General features: G+C 38.2%; 1 protein-coding gene across 14 annotated transcripts in view; it reads right to left on the bottom strand.

The window, feature by feature from the left end:
* Positions 1-20,069, bottom strand: part of c10h10orf90 (chromosome 10 C10orf90 homolog) — a 184,209-nt gene that overhangs the window by 23,048 nt on the left and 141,092 nt on the right. For 13 of the 14 annotated variants that reach the window (XM_069899683.1, XM_069899686.1, XM_069899681.1 and 10 more), the window contains 2 exons: positions 13,231-14,263; positions 218-423 (listed from right to left, as the gene is read on the bottom strand). In XM_069899683.1, the coding sequence (XP_069755784.1) occupies positions 218-423; positions 13,231-14,263 (1,239 nt within the window). The remainder of the gene's footprint in view (positions 1-217; positions 424-13,230; positions 14,264-20,069) is intronic. The other variant, XM_069899694.1, reaches the window with a different exon arrangement.

Raw genomic sequence — 20,069 nt, 5'->3', positions numbered from 1 at the left:
AAATTTATGTTTTGTTTATTGCAGGGAGAATAATTTAGCTATAAAATAGTTTATTCATTAACTAAATAATTGCCTATAAAACAACACAATTTCATTGTCCTTATTTATTCAATATTTCATATCCAAGAATTGTGAATCAACAGGACAGGCTGTGATAGAAACTTCTCTTCCCTTATTGCTGTATCCAATTACATTTACAAGACTTAAAGCATCTTACCCGCAGTGTGAGCTCTTCTAACAAAGTTTTCTCACGCTCAGTAGCGAGCTCCAACTGATTGGTTTCAGTATCTTCCACTTGATTTTCAGTGAAGGACCCTGTAGACTTTGCTGGCATGCTGAGGGCAGATTTCTCTCGGATTTGTTTCAAAGAATGTTTCCGCTTTCCCATTAAATCAACATGACTGTTGGAAAATTCTGTATCAGCTGTAAAGAAAATCTCACATATAATTCATGCAGGAACTGTCATGTCAAGTCAATACATAGAGAATATAAAACAGTTGGGTGTACACCATACTTGGAATATGCTGTCAAAAAGTCTACTTAGTCAAAGAAAAAGAAAATTCAAGACCCTTTTCAAAAAAAGTATATTTCAATGCTTTACTAGGAAATTGGATAATTTTCCTGAGAATTTATCTGATGAATTGAAATGCAAAAAAATGACATGAACAGTAACATTTTACCAGATGTTTGCTGACTTCATTGCATGCTGATTTCCTAATTAAACAATCATTTTATGAACCACAGTTGGGAGAGATGGCGGGGCGAATTTAATGAAATTTTGACAGAGCTTTAGTTGGTGGGGCAGGATGAGTGTTTTTAGTCAGGGAATGAGGTAAGTAGGAAGTTGTCCTGGGAATCAATGTGATTGACAGACTTCCAGCCGGACAGGAAGGGGCCTGAAGCAAGTTGCTGCAGCAGACTGATTGCCTTCAGCCTTCTGAGATTTAATCCCTCATCCCAGGAATGGAAGTGTCTACTCTAGGCAGGCATGATCTTCAACCATATTTTCCAAATACAAGTCAAATGAAAGAAGAGCTTAATTAATTAGAGAGGGTGGCATGATTAGCTTAGCAGTTAGTGTAACTCTAGGGCAACGCCAGTGACTGGGGTTCAAATATGGATGGATGGATCTTGTATGTTCTCCATGTGTCTGTGTGGGTTTGCTCTGGGTGATCTGGTTTCTACTCTTCATTTAAAAACTTACCATGTTTGTAGGTCTATTGGGTGTAATTGGGGCAGCACAGGCTCATGGGCAAAAAGGGCCTGTTATTGAGCTGCATGTTTAAATAAATAAATGAATAAAGATGGATTCTGTGAAAGGACAATGCCAAACTCAGCCTTAGGAATGACATTGACCAAGGTTTACAGTGCAAGGGCTCTTTATCGGGGTTGATACAAATATTATGTCTTGGAGGCAGTAATTCCATCTTTTGTATCATTAAAGATTCTTCATGTTTATGAAATAGGATTTCTAAGTATGATTACCCAGAATCCACAAGGACACTAAGCGCAGTCATCTAATTGATTTTTAAATTCCCCAGCCAGTTGTTGCCTAACAACCTGCAATTGCAACAACTATTGGTAACAGTGAACACATTTTATGCAATCTGGTACTTTTAGTACTTTGAGCAAAGAAAAGCAAATGCTGAAAATCTGAAACAAAAATGGAAAATGCTAGATTCCGCTCAGCAGGGTCAAGTAGCATTAGCAAAAAGACAATCAATGTGGATGTTTCAGGTCAAGAACCTGTCATTAGATCTCGAAAGTGGTAGATAAGCATAGTTTAAGTTGCATGGAGAGAACAGATGGTATATTTGCAATAAAAAAAACCCACCAATTGAAGTCAGAAAGAAATAAAAGAAAATTTAACAGAAATTTAACTGCATCTTTCAAAGCAAAGGAAAAAAGTGAGATTGCCTAAAATGGTTAAGTTTAATATTGTCCCATGGCCTGAAATGTGTCCAAATGGAAGGTTAAATACTGTTCCTTAAGCTTAGAAGTTGAAGGCAACGAGGTCAGAGAGGGTGTGGGATAGAGAAGCTCAGCAGACTAAACAGAAGCATTTATGACCCTAACCCAATCTTTATTTGTTTCCAACACAAAATGAGCACCAAATGCAATGCACTAATTTCAAAACATTGCAAGTTATTTTCTGCATCACTGAGAAACAGTTTGTTTCCTTGCATGATGGTAAAAAGGCCTGCTGTTGCATCTCCTTCAGTTGCTTGGAAAAATGCCCCGAGTAGCAGGTTCAGGTGGTGAAGATGTGGACTAGGGAGATGCAAAGAGAATGCCCTTCAAAATATTGAAAAGAAGACGAGGGAAAGATATGCCTGGTCGTGGAATCCCTCTGAAGATTGAAGATAAAATGAAAGGGGGGGGGGGGCAGTGGCGGGATAGTTTGAAGCAGAAGTGCAAGGAGAACTGTTTAAGAGGTTTCTAGATAGAAGCATCAATATGCAGGGAATAGCAGGATACATATCACATGCAAACAGCTTAATTTGGGCATCATGTTTGATGCAGACATGGAAGCTCAAGGCCACATTGGATGGAGTGGAAGGCAAGAACCAGAAGAACTTTATCTGTGTTCAGTTGGGAAGAAAGGAGGTGAGAGTAGAAGCAGCCCAGATTCAAAGAACTGAATCGACTGCTCCTTCTTCCTAGTCCATGGGAAATAGAAGAGATGCAATAAAGAGATCTATCAACTGTTAGAGCAACACTATTACAGCGCAAGCAGTCAGGACTGGGATTTGAATACCACGCTGTCTGTAATGTCTGTACATTCTCTTTGTGTGGGTTTTCCCAGGGGGCTCCAGTTTCCTCCCACCATTCAAAACATTCCAGGGTTGTAGGTTAATTGTGTGTAATTGGCCGGCACAGGGTCGTGGGCCAAAACGGCCAGTTATTGTGCTGCGTGTCCAAATTAAAATTTAGTTCACCAGAATATAAATTGAGATTACGTATATTACGTATATTTCTCGTCAGAGGGAGATGGCTGAATTCCCTGCTCTCAGTATCACTACGCATGAAAGAACAAACTCCTGTAAATATTCTGCTCTCCTTCATTACCTTGAGCCTAAAATCATACAGTTCTTATCTGATTTGACTTCAGTGCAGTTTTCCCTTTTGAGTACTAAATAATTAGGACTGAATCCAATAACATAAGCCACACACAAATATAATCCCATAAATTCACCCACATTGCATTACCAGGATTAACCCCTAATCGCACAATATATTCACTGATAATTTCCTCTGCTCTTTGATTGCTTGTATCATGACCCAACTCTGCAATTGGATCATCAACTCTTTTACCAGCAGATTGCAAGCTCTGGTGACCACATCTGCTTAATATCAACACCCTGCAAGGCTGCGTACTCTGCCCCTGTACTCTCACATCTGTGCCAAATACTACTCAAACTACATCCAAAAGTTTGCAGACAATACCACCATTGTTGGCTAAATATCAAGTCCAGGAAGGAGATAAAGTCTGACGGCAAAGCATCAGGATAGCAACCTCTTCTTCAATGTCAGCAAGTAAATGATCTGATGATTGACCAGGAAATAGAGGGGAGAGGGGTGGGAAAAGCACATGTCCCTCTATGTATCAATGGTGCTGAGGTAAAGATAGCAGAAACTTCAAGTTCATAGCAGTATAATCACCAACAAACTGTTTTGGAGAAACTATGTTGATGCTATGACAAAGAAAATGCAACAATCCTACTTTCTCAGAAGTCTAAGGAAATTGAGCATGAGTCTGAGCTTCCTTAGAAATTTTTTATAGCTCTTTGGAAGACTATACCCCACACTCCTGGTTTACTCTGACAACAATGCCCTGCATTTTTTGACTAACTGTAACATTATTATCATTACTGCAGTACCTGCTGTACTTATGATGGGAAGACTTGCCTGGATATCATGCAAAACAAAATTTTTCATTGTATCTCGGTATACGTGGGGGAAAAGGAGAACATTGGAGACCAATAACATTGTTAAACATTGACTAGAAGATCCTGTCCAAGGCCATCATTGATCGGGTCAAGTCTGCTCTTGGATAGATGATACACCCAGACCAAACAGGTTCTGTGTTGAAAAATCTTCAACAGCCTTGCGCTTCTCAGAGATACTATTGCCTCTGTGGACACCTGCTTGGATGAGGAGAAGTTTTTCGACTGGATATTGCACACATAGATGACAGATGTACTCTTCAAAATGGGCTTTGGGGAGGAAATCCGAAATTGGATTAAACTGCTCTACATGGACATCATAGTCCATCAAATCCGGAGTCAGGCAAGATTGCTCATGCTCTCCTGTCTTGTTTGTGTGAGCTCTTTGCTGAATTCATCAGGAAGGACGAGAGCATAAGAGGAGTGGAGTTGGTTGGCAGCGGAGGCTCTCGGGTCAAGGCCTCCCTGCACATGGACGATGTCGTTGGCTTCTGTTCAAACACATGATCAGTCTACAGACTGATCAGCAGCTGCAGCCAGTTTAAATCAGCATCAGGTACCAGGGTAAAACAGAAGAGCAAGGCATTGCTCTTCGATAACTGGTCTGACTGGTCCACCATCCCTTTCCATCAGACATGACAACCTGAAGTTGCTGGGAATCTGGTCTGGAGATGCCAAGCCATGCAATAAAAATTGGTTGGAGTGGATTGCAAAAGGTCCACCAGAAATTGGGTCTGTTAGCATGGTGCTCCCTAATAATAAGGAAGAACCTGGTTATCAGGTGCTCGGTATTGCAGTACATGGTGCAGCCCAACCCACGTATCTTTGCCTTGGTAGTCATCAAGGCAGTCTTTTGGTTCATATGGGGATCAAAAATGGAAAGCATCTGAAGGATCATCATATGCAAGTCGCCAGACAATGTGGACAAGGGTGTACCCAATGTGGCCCTCATCCTGATGATGACCTTCATATGTGGCTGCATCAAGCTGTGCGTGGAACCAAAGTATGTGGGCACCAAGTGCTGCGATGTGCTGAGGTTCCACCTGTCACAGGAATTGCAAAGGATAAGCCTGGCCCCGGTGCTGAGCAGTGTCCTGGTTAGCTGGATATTGCCACACTACTCCCCCATCTCCACTTCCATGCTTGGGGGTCAATTAGGGATCAAGTATTCTATGAAGGGTTGATGGTCTAAACCAGTGGTTGTCAACCATTTTCTTTCCACTCACATATCACATTAATCCCTATGCCATCAGTGCTCTGTAATTAGTAAGGGATTGCTTAAGGTGGGATGTGAGTGGGAAGGGAAGGGAGAGAATCACTGCTCTAGACCCAATTGTTACTGAAATATTTTGCTTGAGAAAAATTGTCATTGGCCCATTTCCTTTGGAGTTATGAAACCATGCACATAATGAGTCAATTCGGTACGATTAAAACAGTGGTTTTCAAACTTTTTCTTTCCACCCACATACCACCTCAAGCAATCCCTTACTAATCACAGAGCACCGACCGATGGCACAGGGAATACTTCAAGTGGTATGTGAGTGGAAAGAAAAAGGTTGAGAACCACTGGTCTAAAATGTTTGGGGACCCCTGAATTAGAATGTAAATACATTTATAATTTGCATTTATTCAAATAAGTGAGGTTTGACCAAATGTAGGGCAAAAGAAAGAAGAGGAGAGAGCAATGCAATTCAAAAATCTTCTTGCATTTATTTAGTACTAATGTTTTTGCATTTTAAATTCAGTCATAAATGTTTGACCTTGGACATAAATTGCAATGTGCATTTGGAAATGATGACTGGCTGGTGTTTATTTTGTTAAAAATTAATTGATTGAGCACATGTGTACCCTAATATTCTGACAACATATGGACGGACATTTTTCTCCACAATTATTAAGACTAAATTAAAAGTTAGTGAAGTCAAACAAAGGAAAATATATCTCATTGCTTCCTCTCGATAAGTCATTGAATTTTTCAACTATATCATTGCACTCTGAATCCCTTTGCAGATTTATTTCAACATTTCTGTTCAGTGTTTTCAGTTGGCCTTTAAAGGCCTTTCAAATTTTAATGCATGGCATTCATTAGCATTTAAATAGTTAGTATGTTTTCTTGGCATCTCTCTGCTTACTGTTTTAATGGAGGCACTGACCCATATCTCCTAATCTCCTCAATTAGAATAATGAAGAAGTTAAAGCCATCCAACCAAGTAAGTATTCACCTGCTGGTATCAGAAGCAGTAAGTTGCAATGTTTTAGAATGATAAACTAAATGTTTCTCATCATGAAATTTTTGAGTACCATGCAGTGCAGACTTTAATGATTAGTGACTGTGAACGCTGATTCTGACATGCTCTGCCATTCAACAAGAACGTGTTTGATCTGTTGCTTTTTTACTCCCAATGCTCACATCTTGTTAGTGTTCAAAAATCTATTGGCTAGATTTGAATATACTCAAAAATTCACAGTTCACCAAGATATATATTACTCCTCATTTCTGACCAAAATGCCTAGCCTTTTATCATTACAGCACCAGTTGCAGATTCTCTTTAGAAGAAATAGCCTCCTGCCAGTTCCCCTGCAAAGAGTTCACCCAAATTCAACTAAGAGGGTAATCTTTCTTAATCTCTCTTCACTGGATAATCATTCTAATGTATCTATACTGCAAGGAACAGGAAATACTGAAACTAACACTGCATAGTATACTCCAAACATATTTTCTTGCTTTTGAACTCAATTCCAGCACAATAATTGTCAAGCATGATTTGTATCACCAAGTGATTGCTTTATCTGTACATCCAGATTCTGTAGACACAAGAGATTGCAGTTGCTGGAAACTGGAGCAAAACAAAACCAACTGTTGGAGGAAATCATCGGTTCAAGCAGCACTTGTTAAGGGAAACAAATTGTCAACATGATGTCCTGATGAAAGGTCTCATCCAGAAAAGCTGACTATTAGTTCTCTCCCCCCCCCCCTCCCCTTCAGATGGTGTTCGACCTGCTGAGTTTCTCCAGCAAGTTGTTTTTATGTTCACATGCAGTGTCTGATGAAACAACAAACCAAAATTCCTCAGTACATCAAAACCTGGTGCTTCCTTGCCACTTTGAAAGCATAATGTTTTTCTATTCTTTCTTCCAAAGTGAGTATCTTCACATTTTCCTATTCTGTTAAGATCTATATAAACACCTACATCTCACCTTCCTATTTATCTTTGAATCAACAGGAAACTTGTATAGATTATAATTGGTTCATTAAAATTGTGAGGTGCTTAGGACCCAGTACAATTGGAAAAATATGGCAACATGAAAATAATCAACTAGTTTTCTCTAATTACTCCTTCAATAAGTGCCAATATGTTATACATCCAACCATGAGAACTATGTGATAATTTTCTGTCTGCAAGTCATTATCTAAAATCATCCAACAAAACTTCTATTATTTTAAATGTAAAGTTTTTTATAAAATTCAAATTTTATTTACAGCACGGTAGAAGTTGATTTCAACTATTCCCACTGATGCCGCCCAGTTATACCCAAATTAACCTACAACCTCGATTTTGGAGGGTAGGAGTAAACTGGAGAACCAGGGGGAACCCATGCAGGCACAGGGAGAACAGACAAACTTCTTACAGATAGCGCTGGATTCTAACCCGGGTCACTGGCACTGTAATAGCGTTGCGATAACTGCTACACTATCTGTGCCACCCATTTAACATCTTGGAGACATCTTTAATAAAGTAAAATGTCCTAAAGTTGTTTCTCTGGGCATTAGCCAAAGAAAATGTTGAGTGTGTTATAACAGATATTAAGGCAAATAGTCAAAAGCTTGGACCAAAAATAAGTTTACAGGGACAATCATTGGGAAGAATTGAAAATTTCAGCTAAGGGACTCGAGGACCTAAATCACTAGCAGCTGAACGCATGTTAGTGGTGCAGTAAATAAAATCAAGGATGCTCATGGGCTTTTTAATAAAATTCTACAGTAAATCCATCCTCTCCTGGAGATTTACTATTCGGCATTGAATTCAAAGCTGACCTTAGTTCTCTCAAACCAACTGGTCTTTCTAACTGATCCCTAGTCCAGTCATTCAACCGTGGTAACTTTAGTCCACTTAAAAAAATCCTCTATTTTTCCCTCATCCTGTCTTATTGATATAAGTGGATCAGAAGTATATAATTTCCTATAAAATTCAATAAACTATTCATTAATATCTTGCAATCTATAAGATACCCCTGAATTTTTTCTCACTGCTTTTATTCTTCTTGACATCTGTTCAGATTTCAACTGCCATACCAATACTTTGTGATTTATCTCCTAACTCATAATATCTCTGATTAGATTGTTGTATTAATCTTTCAACTCCATAAGTATGTAACGTATTATATTCCAATTTCAGAGGATCTAATTTACTCCTCTTCTCCTTATGCAATTTCTCATTTTGTAACTCTCTCTCTAAAACTCCAATTTCCTGTTTCAACCTGACTCAGCTAAATACTGTTTTTTCAATCTCACTGCATAATAATTTGTCCTCTCAAAAATGCTTTAAATGCATCCCACAATGTAAACTTACTAGTTACTGAATCTATTTATATCCAAAAATTGTTGAATTTGTTCAGTTCTGAACTTACAAAACCCCTAATCTTTAAACAATAATAGATTAAACCTCCAACGATAAGGTTGCACTATTTCAGTCCCTACATACGTCAACAACATCAAAGAATGATCAGATAATAGTCTAGCCTTGTATTCAGTCTCCACTATATTATTCATTAATTGAGATGACATTAAGAAAAGTCAATTCTGTAATAAGTATCATATTGTGCTGAATAGTACACAAATAATCTTTCTCTTTCATATTCATTTTCCTCCACACATCAATTAAATTCAATTCTTCCACCAAATATTTTATTTGTAAAATCCTGGGTTTCAGCCTAGTTTTTAAACAGGCGGATCAATGTGACTTTAATTTGCCATCAAGAGATTTGTGAGAATACAATTTTCAGATCTCTCCGGTCCCACGCAGGCTTTAAAATTGTATCATATTTTGTCATAATTCCCTTTCTTTATTTTTTCTGCAAAATATATTACTTCACATTTCTTTAAATTGCATCTATTGTGTGTTCATCCATTTCATCAATCTCCCTATATCCTTTTGAATGTATTTTACTCCATACTTTCCTGTATTTCCAAGATTTGTGTCATCTTCAATCTTACTGCAGCAATCGGATTATCATTTCAAAATGCATATCCAACCTCTTTGAGCCCTGTTCAAATTTTAATCTATCCATTCAATTTGCAGAGTTTTCACCAATTCTTGATGGCGAACAACCTGAATTATTAAAAATTAATTGAAATCACTGTTCATAGATTATCCCACTGGCTTCAATATTTTCTTTACCTCTTTCCTGGCCACAGGCCTCACAAAATCCAATAAAGTATTTGAAATTTTCTCCCAGTAATATTCCATTTACCGTCAACTCTATCCCATTTATATATTTCTTAATTTCCCTTCTATAGGAGAAGATAACTTCAAGGCTAATTCAGAATCATTAGTTTTCATTGGAGACATCCAGAATCTTCAATTAAATGTAGATAATCTCAAATTCTACTTACAATCCTGACTCACGATTATCTAAAGATAAATTCTCTTTTTTTGTTAATATTATAGCTCCTGAACTCGATTATTTTTGCCAAATTGTAATGTAAGGATAATAATGAGGTCAAAATTAAAATTTTTAAAATCCAATTTAGAATATGAATAATATTATTTCTTTTAAAATTACACAGCAGTGAAACAGGCCAATTCGGCCCTACAAGTCCGTGCTGCCCATTTTACACCCTGGTACATTTTTGAAGCATGGGAAAAAACTGGACCCTGGAGAAAACCCACAGAAGCACATGGAGAACATACAGAGCAGGATCCCGATTACTGGCACTATAAAGGCATTAAAGGAATTTAACAAGAAAGCCTATGGACACTGTGACTGCGGTTTAATACACAAAAGTACAGCAGAAGTTCAGCAGGTCACAGTTTTCAGATTCAGATTTATTGTCAGACATCACCTACAACCCTTAGATTCTTTTTGCTATGGGCAAGGCAGAATTACCACTTAGTGGTAGTGCAAAAAAAAATGTCCACAATGTACACTGTAAACAGACAACAAATGTAAACAAACTGTTTACTCTTAAATGAGTCCTTGATTGAATTTGTTGCTGAGGAGTCTGATGATGGAGGGGGAGCAGCTGATCCTGAATCTGGTGGTGTGAGTCTTGTGGCACCTAGACCTCTATCCTGATGCCAACAGCGAGTAACAGTGCATGTGCTGGTTGGCGTGAAGTCTTGATGATTGCTGGTGGTCTCCAACAGCAACGTTCCCTGTAGATGTTTTCAATAGTGGGGAGGGTTTTGTCTGTGATGACTTGGACTGTGTCCACTACCTTTTGGAGGGCTTTACGCTCAGGGGTATTGGTGTTCCTGAATAAAAAGGTGGGGGGAGGGGCAGGAGGAGGAGCACAATTTGATCCACTTTGCCACTAACTTTCATTCCAACCCCTGAATTCATTTAAGCCTTCTCTGGCAACACTTCCCCCTTTCTCAATCACTCTGTCTCCATCTCAGGAGACAAATGCTCTGCAGACATTTTCTCTAAACCCACCAACTCCCAAAGTTACCTCAACTATACCCCTTCATACTTTGTCCCTTGTAAGGATTTTATTTATTTCTCACAATTCCTCTGTCTCATCTGCTCGCAGGTTGAGGACTTCTATTCCAGATCATTGGAGATGTCCTCATTCCTCAAAATACACAGCTTCCCATCTGCAACCATCAACAGCCTTTAACTGGATAAGCCTCTATTTATGACCTGGCCCCCACCGAGAAGTCACAAGGACAGGATTCTCCTGGTCCTCATCTTCCACCCCACCAGCCTCTGTGATTTTTGTCACATACTAAGTGATCCCACCTCCAGACACATCTTCCCCTCTCCACCTTCCATAGGGCCACTCTTTCTGCTACTCCCTCAGCCACTCATCCCTTCCTACAGTACCTATCCCTACGACTGCAGGAAATACTACACTTGCACCTGCACCTGCTCCCTCACCACTATTTGGGGCTCCAAACAGTCCTTCCCAGTGAAGCAACTTTTCACATGAATCTGCAGGGGTCATCTACTGTTGTGGCTTCCTCTACATTTGAAAGAGTGGACATAGATTGGGAGATTGTTTCATTATGCATGTTCATTTTATCCGCTGCAATAGTAGGGACCTCCCAATAGCAACCCTTTCAATTCCATGCACCATTCCCAAACCGTCACATCTGTCCATATACTCATGAACTGCCAAACCAAGGCCACCCACAAATTGGAGGAACAACCCCAAATATTGTTTCCGGGCACTTAATGGACCTTGGGTTTCCATTAGACCCTTCCCGTCTCTCTCTCTCTCTTTCCCTATCCTTCTGTCTCCTTTCCTTCAGCTTCTGACCCTCTTCCTTCTCCATTCAGAGAGCTATCCACTCCCCCTTTTGCTTCCCTGTGTTTTTCTCCTGCCCTCCCACCCATATCTACCTCTTGCCCATTGTCTTGCGCTCACCTTTTTATTGAGGTGATAGCCTGCGTTTTGCTCGTACTTTGAAGAAGGGGTCAATCCCAAAAGAGTTGGTTATATTTCTATGCTATAAAAAATGCTGTGTGACCTGCTGAGTTTCTCCAGGAGTTTTAGGACATTGAAATAATAATGCTCTCTTTCAGTATCCTTTAGAGCATCACTTAAATGTTGTTTACATTTGAAATATTAATACTAGTTAATACTCAAATCAACTCAGTATTGATTAAAAATCTTATCTATGCTCTAATTAATTTATGATAAAGTTTGGATTAAAGTTTGCCCAAACACAAGTGTTGAAATCAAAGTACAATGGACAACCAACAATATTACACTTGAAAATACTGAACATGCACCCTTTCTGTCAACACTTGGAAAGTGAATCACCAAGTTAAACTTTTGAATGTAGAAAATCTACAGCATATCAGAATTATCAAATTATTCTTCCTCCGTTTTTACATGTAGCTTAGTTAGTGCCTATTTTGCCTTTAAGTCAGAAAACAGGTTTTCAAGTTCCATGCCAGAGAATGATATTCCAAAGCAGATGGACTTCTGCACTACTGTAGCATTACCTTTTGGATGCAATGTGAAAGCAAAGACTTATCTATTGAAGAAGGCTTTAAAAAAATTCAAACTCCAGAGGTACTTTTTGTGCTGTACCCAATATTTCTTTCTTAATCAACATCCCTGCTGTTTGTAAGAAGAGTCTGCTCTCTCCAAATTGGATGCTGCATTTCTTTTTGATACAACAGTAGCTGGACATCATAAGTATGAGCTGCTTTGCCTATAAATCATTGAGGACATGAAAGATGAACATGAATACACATTCCTTTTTTATTATCTATTCCACTTGAGATGGACCTGCTGTGTCTTTCCTACATTTTCAACTCTTACTTCAAACTGTCAGCAATTGGTGTTCATTCTTTAGACATTCACTGTCACTACTTCATTTTCAGTTCTTACGCTCTCAATGGAAGCAGCTGTATTTGAACTATCTCAGAGTCAAATTTATGCCACTACAATGAGGGTAGAGTTCGCGGAATTGGCACAAATAATCTGAGAAGTTTAAACACAAGTTAATCACCCTCAAAATCACGTTTCTGTCTCCCACATTCCTTTATACTGATTCAAGACCAGTTCTTCTTTGTCAGATGCTATCCATAAAATTAGCCCTGGCTCTGGGGTCAAAGGTGTGTGGTTCAACCATCTGGGAAAGTTTTTCAAATTGCTCTCATTTTCTTTGGCACACAGAAATCATTAGGGACATTTTGAAAGTTTTTACATATTGAAAGGAAATAATTTGCTATGAAGTTACCTTTAAACTTTTTCCTTTGGTTTCGAAAATCAGTTTTCGTCTTTATAAAATCAGATTATTCACAGGTGGAGAACTGTACACCTCTGCCAAAAATGGACATTTTGCTGCAGAACTAAAATTGCACTTGGTTATTGTTCTTAATTGTGAGAAGAAAATGAATGGTTACTTTTTGTTTAATCTGCCAGATCACAACAGTCTGAGGAAGATTTTCTCTTTCGGTTGATGCAAATACTATGGAAATTTAAAGCGCTACCCATTCAACACAATTTCTGTTGCATTTGGGGCATAATTTCCCAATTACATTTATTAATGGAGAAATTCCACTACTCCATGTAATTTCAGGAAAGTTAGGTATTTGTACTTACCTGATTCCCTAATAAGATTGCAGAAGGGATACACTTCACAGTGATGTGGTTTATACTTCTGTTCAGTTGTGAAATAATTTCTTCCTTTATTCATGTTTGAAAGAGAAATAAAGAGGATTGTAGACCTTTTAGATGAACTTAGAGTTTCTTTACCCCCAAAAGGTGAATCTCCGTTATATTGGTATGCAGTCTTAGAAACTTTTTGAACGACTGATGATGTTTGTCGAGTGATGTCTCTGCCTTTGCAGAATATATCTGAGGATTTCTTATCCAATATGATGTAACCAACTTCTTGTTTGAATGAAATTAAATTAAACATGCCATCACCACCATCTGCTGATAATTTAGAAGAAGCGCAGCTTAGTTTTAAGGTCAGAGATGACTTTTGTATTAATTTTGGTTGTCTATCATTTGTAAGAGAGTAAAGATCAACTAAACGAGATTTGTCCAAGTAGTAAGTGCTGTTAAAAAACTGCGGTGTGACTATTAAATGTACAAAGGAAATTGCAGGATGAAACTGCTGAGTAGGAACATGGGTTTTCTCTTCATTGTTGTTTGGTGGCGAGGTTTCATGATGCTTGCTATCAATTTTTAAAGAGCTTACTTTATCTCCTGTTGAACATAACATTGACTGAGACTGGGAACTCTCTTCTGTAACAGTATATCCATTAAATGGAAACTCATTGATGTTATCTGTGTGGGAATGAATGTGCACAATACCTTCAGCAGAAGTCATAAAATTTTTCAGAACCTTCACCAATTTCTCATGTTGAGTTGCATTTTTCTTGTGCGTTGAAGCTCTGACAGATGCTTTAGAAAGCTTATTAGCTGGACTCATCAATCTTCGGGCAGTAATTGTAATGGAAGAAAACCCATTCCTGGACTTTGTCAACGTCTTATCTTTCCTGCAACGTACTGTGGCCTCAAGAATGTTCTCCAGAGCTGGCATTGTTGGCAGTACAGTGTGCGATGTATTATTGGCCAATGTGTGTGGGTATCTTAATGATTCCTGGAAGCCTTCACACTTGGAATGCTGTAAACAAACAGGAAAAATGGTTATTTTTTTTTACTTCCTCTCTGATTACCAGTGAGATCTAAGATAATGGATTGTTTCCCTTTCTTTTGCAAGATGCTGCATGCAGCTGAAAAGAAAAATAAGTGAATTACTTTTCAGTATTATGTTAAGTACAAAATAGTTTCAGTACTTTTGTTATTTTTGTCAGTAGCACTTTGTCATATGACCCTAAAATATTTTCTACCCTAATTACTATTAATTGAATGCAAATGATCATCAGTGAACATGATGCATGTAAATCAGAAGCCCTGGTTTTTGTCACGGAATTCAGACAGCCATATTAACTCCCTTATGTTAAAGCTGCAGAGGCCCTTTTGTTTCAGCTAGGTGGCATGCAATTACAAGGAATTTCCTTTTTACATGTTGTATCACACGGCTACAATATAATCTAAATTGATATAGTTTGAGCGATATTCTGAACAATGATTAATTTTACAACAGGGGTCAAAATGACACCTAAATAGAGGATCTATTGCATATAGTAATCAAAATAATTGAGGAATAAATTATTAGTGGAATACACCCAAAGATTTGAATGAATACAAGTATAGAAACATGATTTTCATATATCATATACTGCACATTTTAAACCATTCCCACTTCATTCATTTTTATTTATATATTTTAAACAAGTATTTAATTTGAAGGGTAACATATTCTGAATGATCATTGCAGATATCTGAAAGATACATAACTATTTCCTTGATCTCCCTTTGTTTGGAATTAGCTGAGAAAAGCTGACATCTTCAGAAATTGTGAGTGTTTTTCCTTCAGGCTTAATGCCAGGATATCCTTTTATTATATTTTGTCATTTAGAAAATAACTATGAACTGAAGCATTTGTCGGAATTTATTTCAATTGTCTGTTACATTCTGTATAAGTGATAGTCTTTGATTATTTAGATAGAACCTGGAGAAGGAAAGGCTTCGTGGATGTCAACCAAACTGGATTTAAAAAAATCCATGTTCTGAACATAACAAAATGGCAAGTTTGATACTTATTGCTGTTTGGTCATAGGAAGGTTCACCAGTGCAGGTAAAGGATTGGACCTGACCTGTTGCCGATCTTGCACAAACGGTGCTATTATTGCAACATTAGCAATGCTATTTCCGCATTGCAGTACAGATATTGCTTTTCACATCATTTTGGCAAACCAAAGCAATTGTATTTTGCATCAGACAATGCTACATGCATGCTAATCTTTGTGAGATGTTTGAGTAGGGTACAAGTGACATTTAGTTTTAAATACTCCCAGAATTTTTGTTCAGTATTTTGTAAAACTGAAAATTCTTCAAGCAGATCACACTTCAAGGAAGCTAAATATTGAGGTACAGTTGAAATATAGGTTTGGCAATGATTCATTCATTTTTGAATAAAAATATTGTTCTCTGCAGCTTCTCGTACTTTAAAAGTAATTAAGTGTTGACCACAAATTTAATGCTATTATACATAGTACTGTATAAAACTGGGTAAAGATGGGCACAGGGCTTCATTAGCGAAGCATTCAATTCTTCATTTCAGAGAATGTACTGCAATTCTAATGCTTCTTAATTTATTATTTAGTATAAATTCTCATTTCAAGTTATCTGATTAAAACTTCATAATGTACAAGATAAACATGATATTTGGAAGGTCAGAACATTGACTTTGGAAAGGCCACTAATGAGGAATGGCAGCAGAAGTCCAGCAAAAGAGCAGCAAATTCTTCTGCGAACAAGGCACCCCATAATGTTTGGGTCAAAGACACTTTTTTTCCTTTATTTGCCCCTGTGCTCCACAATTTTAAATGTGTGATCAAACAATACACATGTAATTCCAGATTTTATTCAAAATTATTTGTATAAACTTTGGTTTGACCATGTTCATCCTACAGCAAGACATTGATCCCAAACATACTGCTAAAGCAACAGAGGAGATTTTCAAAGTAAAAAATTCTTGAATGGCCAAGTCAGTCAATTGAGCATGTTAAAATAGGATTGGCAGCTGCTGGCTGGACACGTCTCTTGACACCCGTAGCCCTTTGCATGCTCCCCATTCCACTCTGCCTTGATCAGTCAATGAGGCTGATGGCTGTTCCAGTCTATGGTTAATAAAAGCCTATCAGTTTCACAATTTCAGTTTTTTGTGATTATTGACAATGTGTCACATGTCTTCCATATGCTGAAAAGAAAACCTAAGGGGACAAGCTCCCTGAAGATGGCTGCAGCAGAAGCTTGGCAGAGCAGCACCAGAGAAGATACTCAGCACCTGATGATGTCTTTGAATCACAGACTTCTAGCATTCATAGCATGCATGGGATTTTCCAGAAAGTACTAAACATGACTACTTTAATACACATACTGTAGAGTGCGTCGAAACAACCAAAGACTTGTTGATCCAAGCCAAGGCTTTTATTAACTAAAAAACTGGAGCGTATCACATGTAGGTCGACCAGTCCAGAATGACCTGGTCTGGCTAGGAGCAATCCTTTAAGACCTGCCAGTAGGTGTGGCTACACTCTCAGCCAATCACAGTCATCCTACACTACAATCTGTCCATATACACATTGGTGATAGAATCTGTACTCTCATACATACCATTGCGATGTCTCAAATATTATGGTGCCCTGAAATTAGCGGACAATGTAAAAGTACTGTAATTTCTACATCGCCATAGCAAGATGTATACAAAGAACCTTGAATAAAATCTGGAATATGCACTTCAATCACATGTGAATTGTTTGATTGCAAATTTAAAACTGTGGCGCACAGAAGCAAATAAAGGGGAAAAAAAATGTCTTTGTCCCAAACATTATGTTCTGGTGTTTGCCATTAAGTTCAGCCTTTTATTGAGGGAGAAATGGCAAGATGACCAGAAGGCATACAAATTGTGTTCACAAAGAGAGATGAGTTATTCATTTTCACTGATCTTCTTCCACTGATCTTTAGGGTGGCTCCAGGATCTATGTGGATTTTACAGTCTGAAAGTCATTTGACATCTTGTCGCCACTCGGTTAGCCTGGTGACAAAGCGGAGACATTCTCTGTCCTATCTCAGATACACTCTCTGTTTACTACAGTATCTCTATATGATGAAAACATTCAGAAATTCTCTTGCATCTGTGGAATCCACTCACAGCATTTTTCTTCTCTTATATTTTTTGTATTCTTCCTGCAGCACAATGTTATCCAAATAAAACCGGGTTGAAAATCTTTAGCCAACTGTTTATTCTTGGCATAGCATTGTCTCAGATCCAATCTATTAACTAATTTAATGCTAAAGCATGGTAACAGGCCCTTCTGGCCCCATGCTGCTAAAATACATAAAGTAACCTGCAAACCCTGTACGTTTTTAGAGGGTGGGAGGTAACCAGAGCACTTGGTGGAAACCCATGCAGACATGGGGAGGACGTACAAACTCCTTACAGACAGCTCCAGATTTAAACCCTACTCACTGGCACTGTAATCACTTTGCACTAACCACGCCACCCATTCTTTATCACTCTATATGTTCAAATTCCCTTTTTTTCCTGAGTTATTATTAGGTTTTGTATATTATGTTCAAAGGCCAACCTTCGGGGAGGAAATTTTGAGCCTTCAAACAAATAATGGAAAAAAAGGTAGGAAATGGGTTTTGTATAAAAGAAAATAGATAGAATGTCATTGTTGGTATTGTTTTCTGTTTTATAATATTCTCTGACAGTTCCCTACGTGCCTGCCTTTAAATATTTTCCAATCAGCTCTGCAATCAACCTGATTAAATAATCCTAAAAGTCAGTTATGAATTCAGCAAAGTTCAATCAAAAAATCAAAGTTAATTTCTTGAAGCAATATTGTCTTTGATCTCTTGGCAGAAGTTGTGTTAGTTTATGGTTATGTCGTGGTTGCCTTCTACATTCCCTATGTTAATGTAAAATGAACCACAATTTACATTCATGATCAGTATCCATCAAGTGTGAGGAAGGGAAACCTGCCGAGAACAGAGAAAACTGAAACTGCTCAAATGGAATCAAATTCTTACATATACCATTTATTAATAATACATAATTTTATTATCTGTATTCGAGATGAATTTTAGTCAATTACCAGTGAAGTTTGCATTTAAGTGAAGCTAATGAGCTGCCATGTACTGAAGCATTATCAAAATTCAAAGTAATTATCATTAGTACATACATGGCATCACATGTAACCCCGTGATTCATTTTTCTGTGGGCCAGGAAGAATTATGACTTGTTGGTAACTCTAAACTGTAGCCAAGAGAAAGATACATATACAAAATAGAAATTACACAAAGAAAGAAATGTAAACAAATTGACTGTGAAAATACAAAAAAAAAAATTCAGTGATAAATAATGTGCAAAATAAGAGTCCTTACAAATGGGTTTTTGATTGAGTGTGTTGTTTAAGAGTCTGATGGTGGAGGGATAGGAACTGTTCCTGAACCTGGTGGTATGAGACTTGTGGCACCTATACCATTTTCCAAATGAACAGAGCATGTCCAGAGTGGTGTGAATTCTTGATGATTGCTGCTACTCACCGATGATAGCATTCCATATAATTTTTCTTGATGATAGGGAGATTTTTCCCTGTGATGTACTAGGCTACTTTTATTACCTTTTGAAAGGCTTTCTGCTCTGAGGTACTGGTGCCACCATACCAGGCTGTGATGCAGCCAGTCAGGACATTTTGCTCTACACGTCTGTAGAAGTTTGCCAAGGTTTCTGATGTCATACCAAACTTCCATAAGCTCCTGATGAATTAAAGGCACTGACGAGTTTTCTTCACATTGAGTATGTTGGATCCACCTCTGATCCCCAGTGATCATTGGATCGTATACACTAGTTTTCCTTTCCTAATGTCAACAAACAGCTCCTTGGCTTTGGTGACATTTAGTGAGAGGTTGTTGTTATTACACTATTCTGCCAAATTTTAAATCTCACCCCCGTAAGATGAGTCATCATCCCTTTTTATAGAGCCCACTACTGTGGTATTATCAGCAAATTTGTAGAAGGTGTTGTTGCTAAACCAAGCCTTCCTAAAATATAATGATCATTAAACAAGAAAATCTGCAGATGCCGGGGTCAAGTGCAATACATGAAAGTGCTGGAGAAACTCCCAACAAAGGGCTCAGGCCTAAAACATTGATTGACTTTTACTTTCAATGGATGGTGCATCACCTGCTGATTTTCTCCAGCACTTGTGTCAAAAATACTGATAAATCTTGATAAAAGATAATATTTCACTTGTGGTTCAACCATAATGGCTTATCTGGCATTACATTTCAGGAAAGATGTAAAGATTTCAGTGAGGGTACAGAGGAGATTTACCAGCAAATTTTACATTTGCAGACGGAATAGAGAAACTGACATTGTTCCCTTTGGAACAGGAGGCCTTGCAAAGGGATCTAAAAAGGAATGAGGGATATAGATAGACTAGGCAGCCTGCAATTCAATGCAAAAGTCTTTCCCTGCGCCTCCACCCATCAGTGCACACGCGGGCTGCAGCCAAGCAACAGGGCTCCTTCTATTTGGAAGGGGGATGAGCAGTAAAATGGGCAGTTATGTGGCAACATGGGCTGCCCGAGCCTGGCTCCAGTGACGCTGGAGAAAATCGCCTCAGAAAAACCACATCAAGCCAAACTCATAGCCAGGGATTTTGCACTTCATTCAGCATGCATTTCAAGATGGAGAAAGTGCAATGGGAAGCTGAGCTGCAAGTAAGCAGGGGGAGGGGGAAACATTGAAAAGAAACTGCCCTGGTACACCCTAGCTTAATCCTTACCTCACA

Source organism: Narcine bancroftii, chromosome 10 (assembly GCF_036971445.1).
Source record: "Narcine bancroftii isolate sNarBan1 chromosome 10, sNarBan1.hap1, whole genome shotgun sequence".
NCBI classification, from domain to species: Eukaryota; Metazoa; Chordata; class Chondrichthyes; order Torpediniformes; family Narcinidae; genus Narcine; species Narcine bancroftii.
This window is presented reverse-complemented; position numbering and strand designations above follow the sequence as displayed.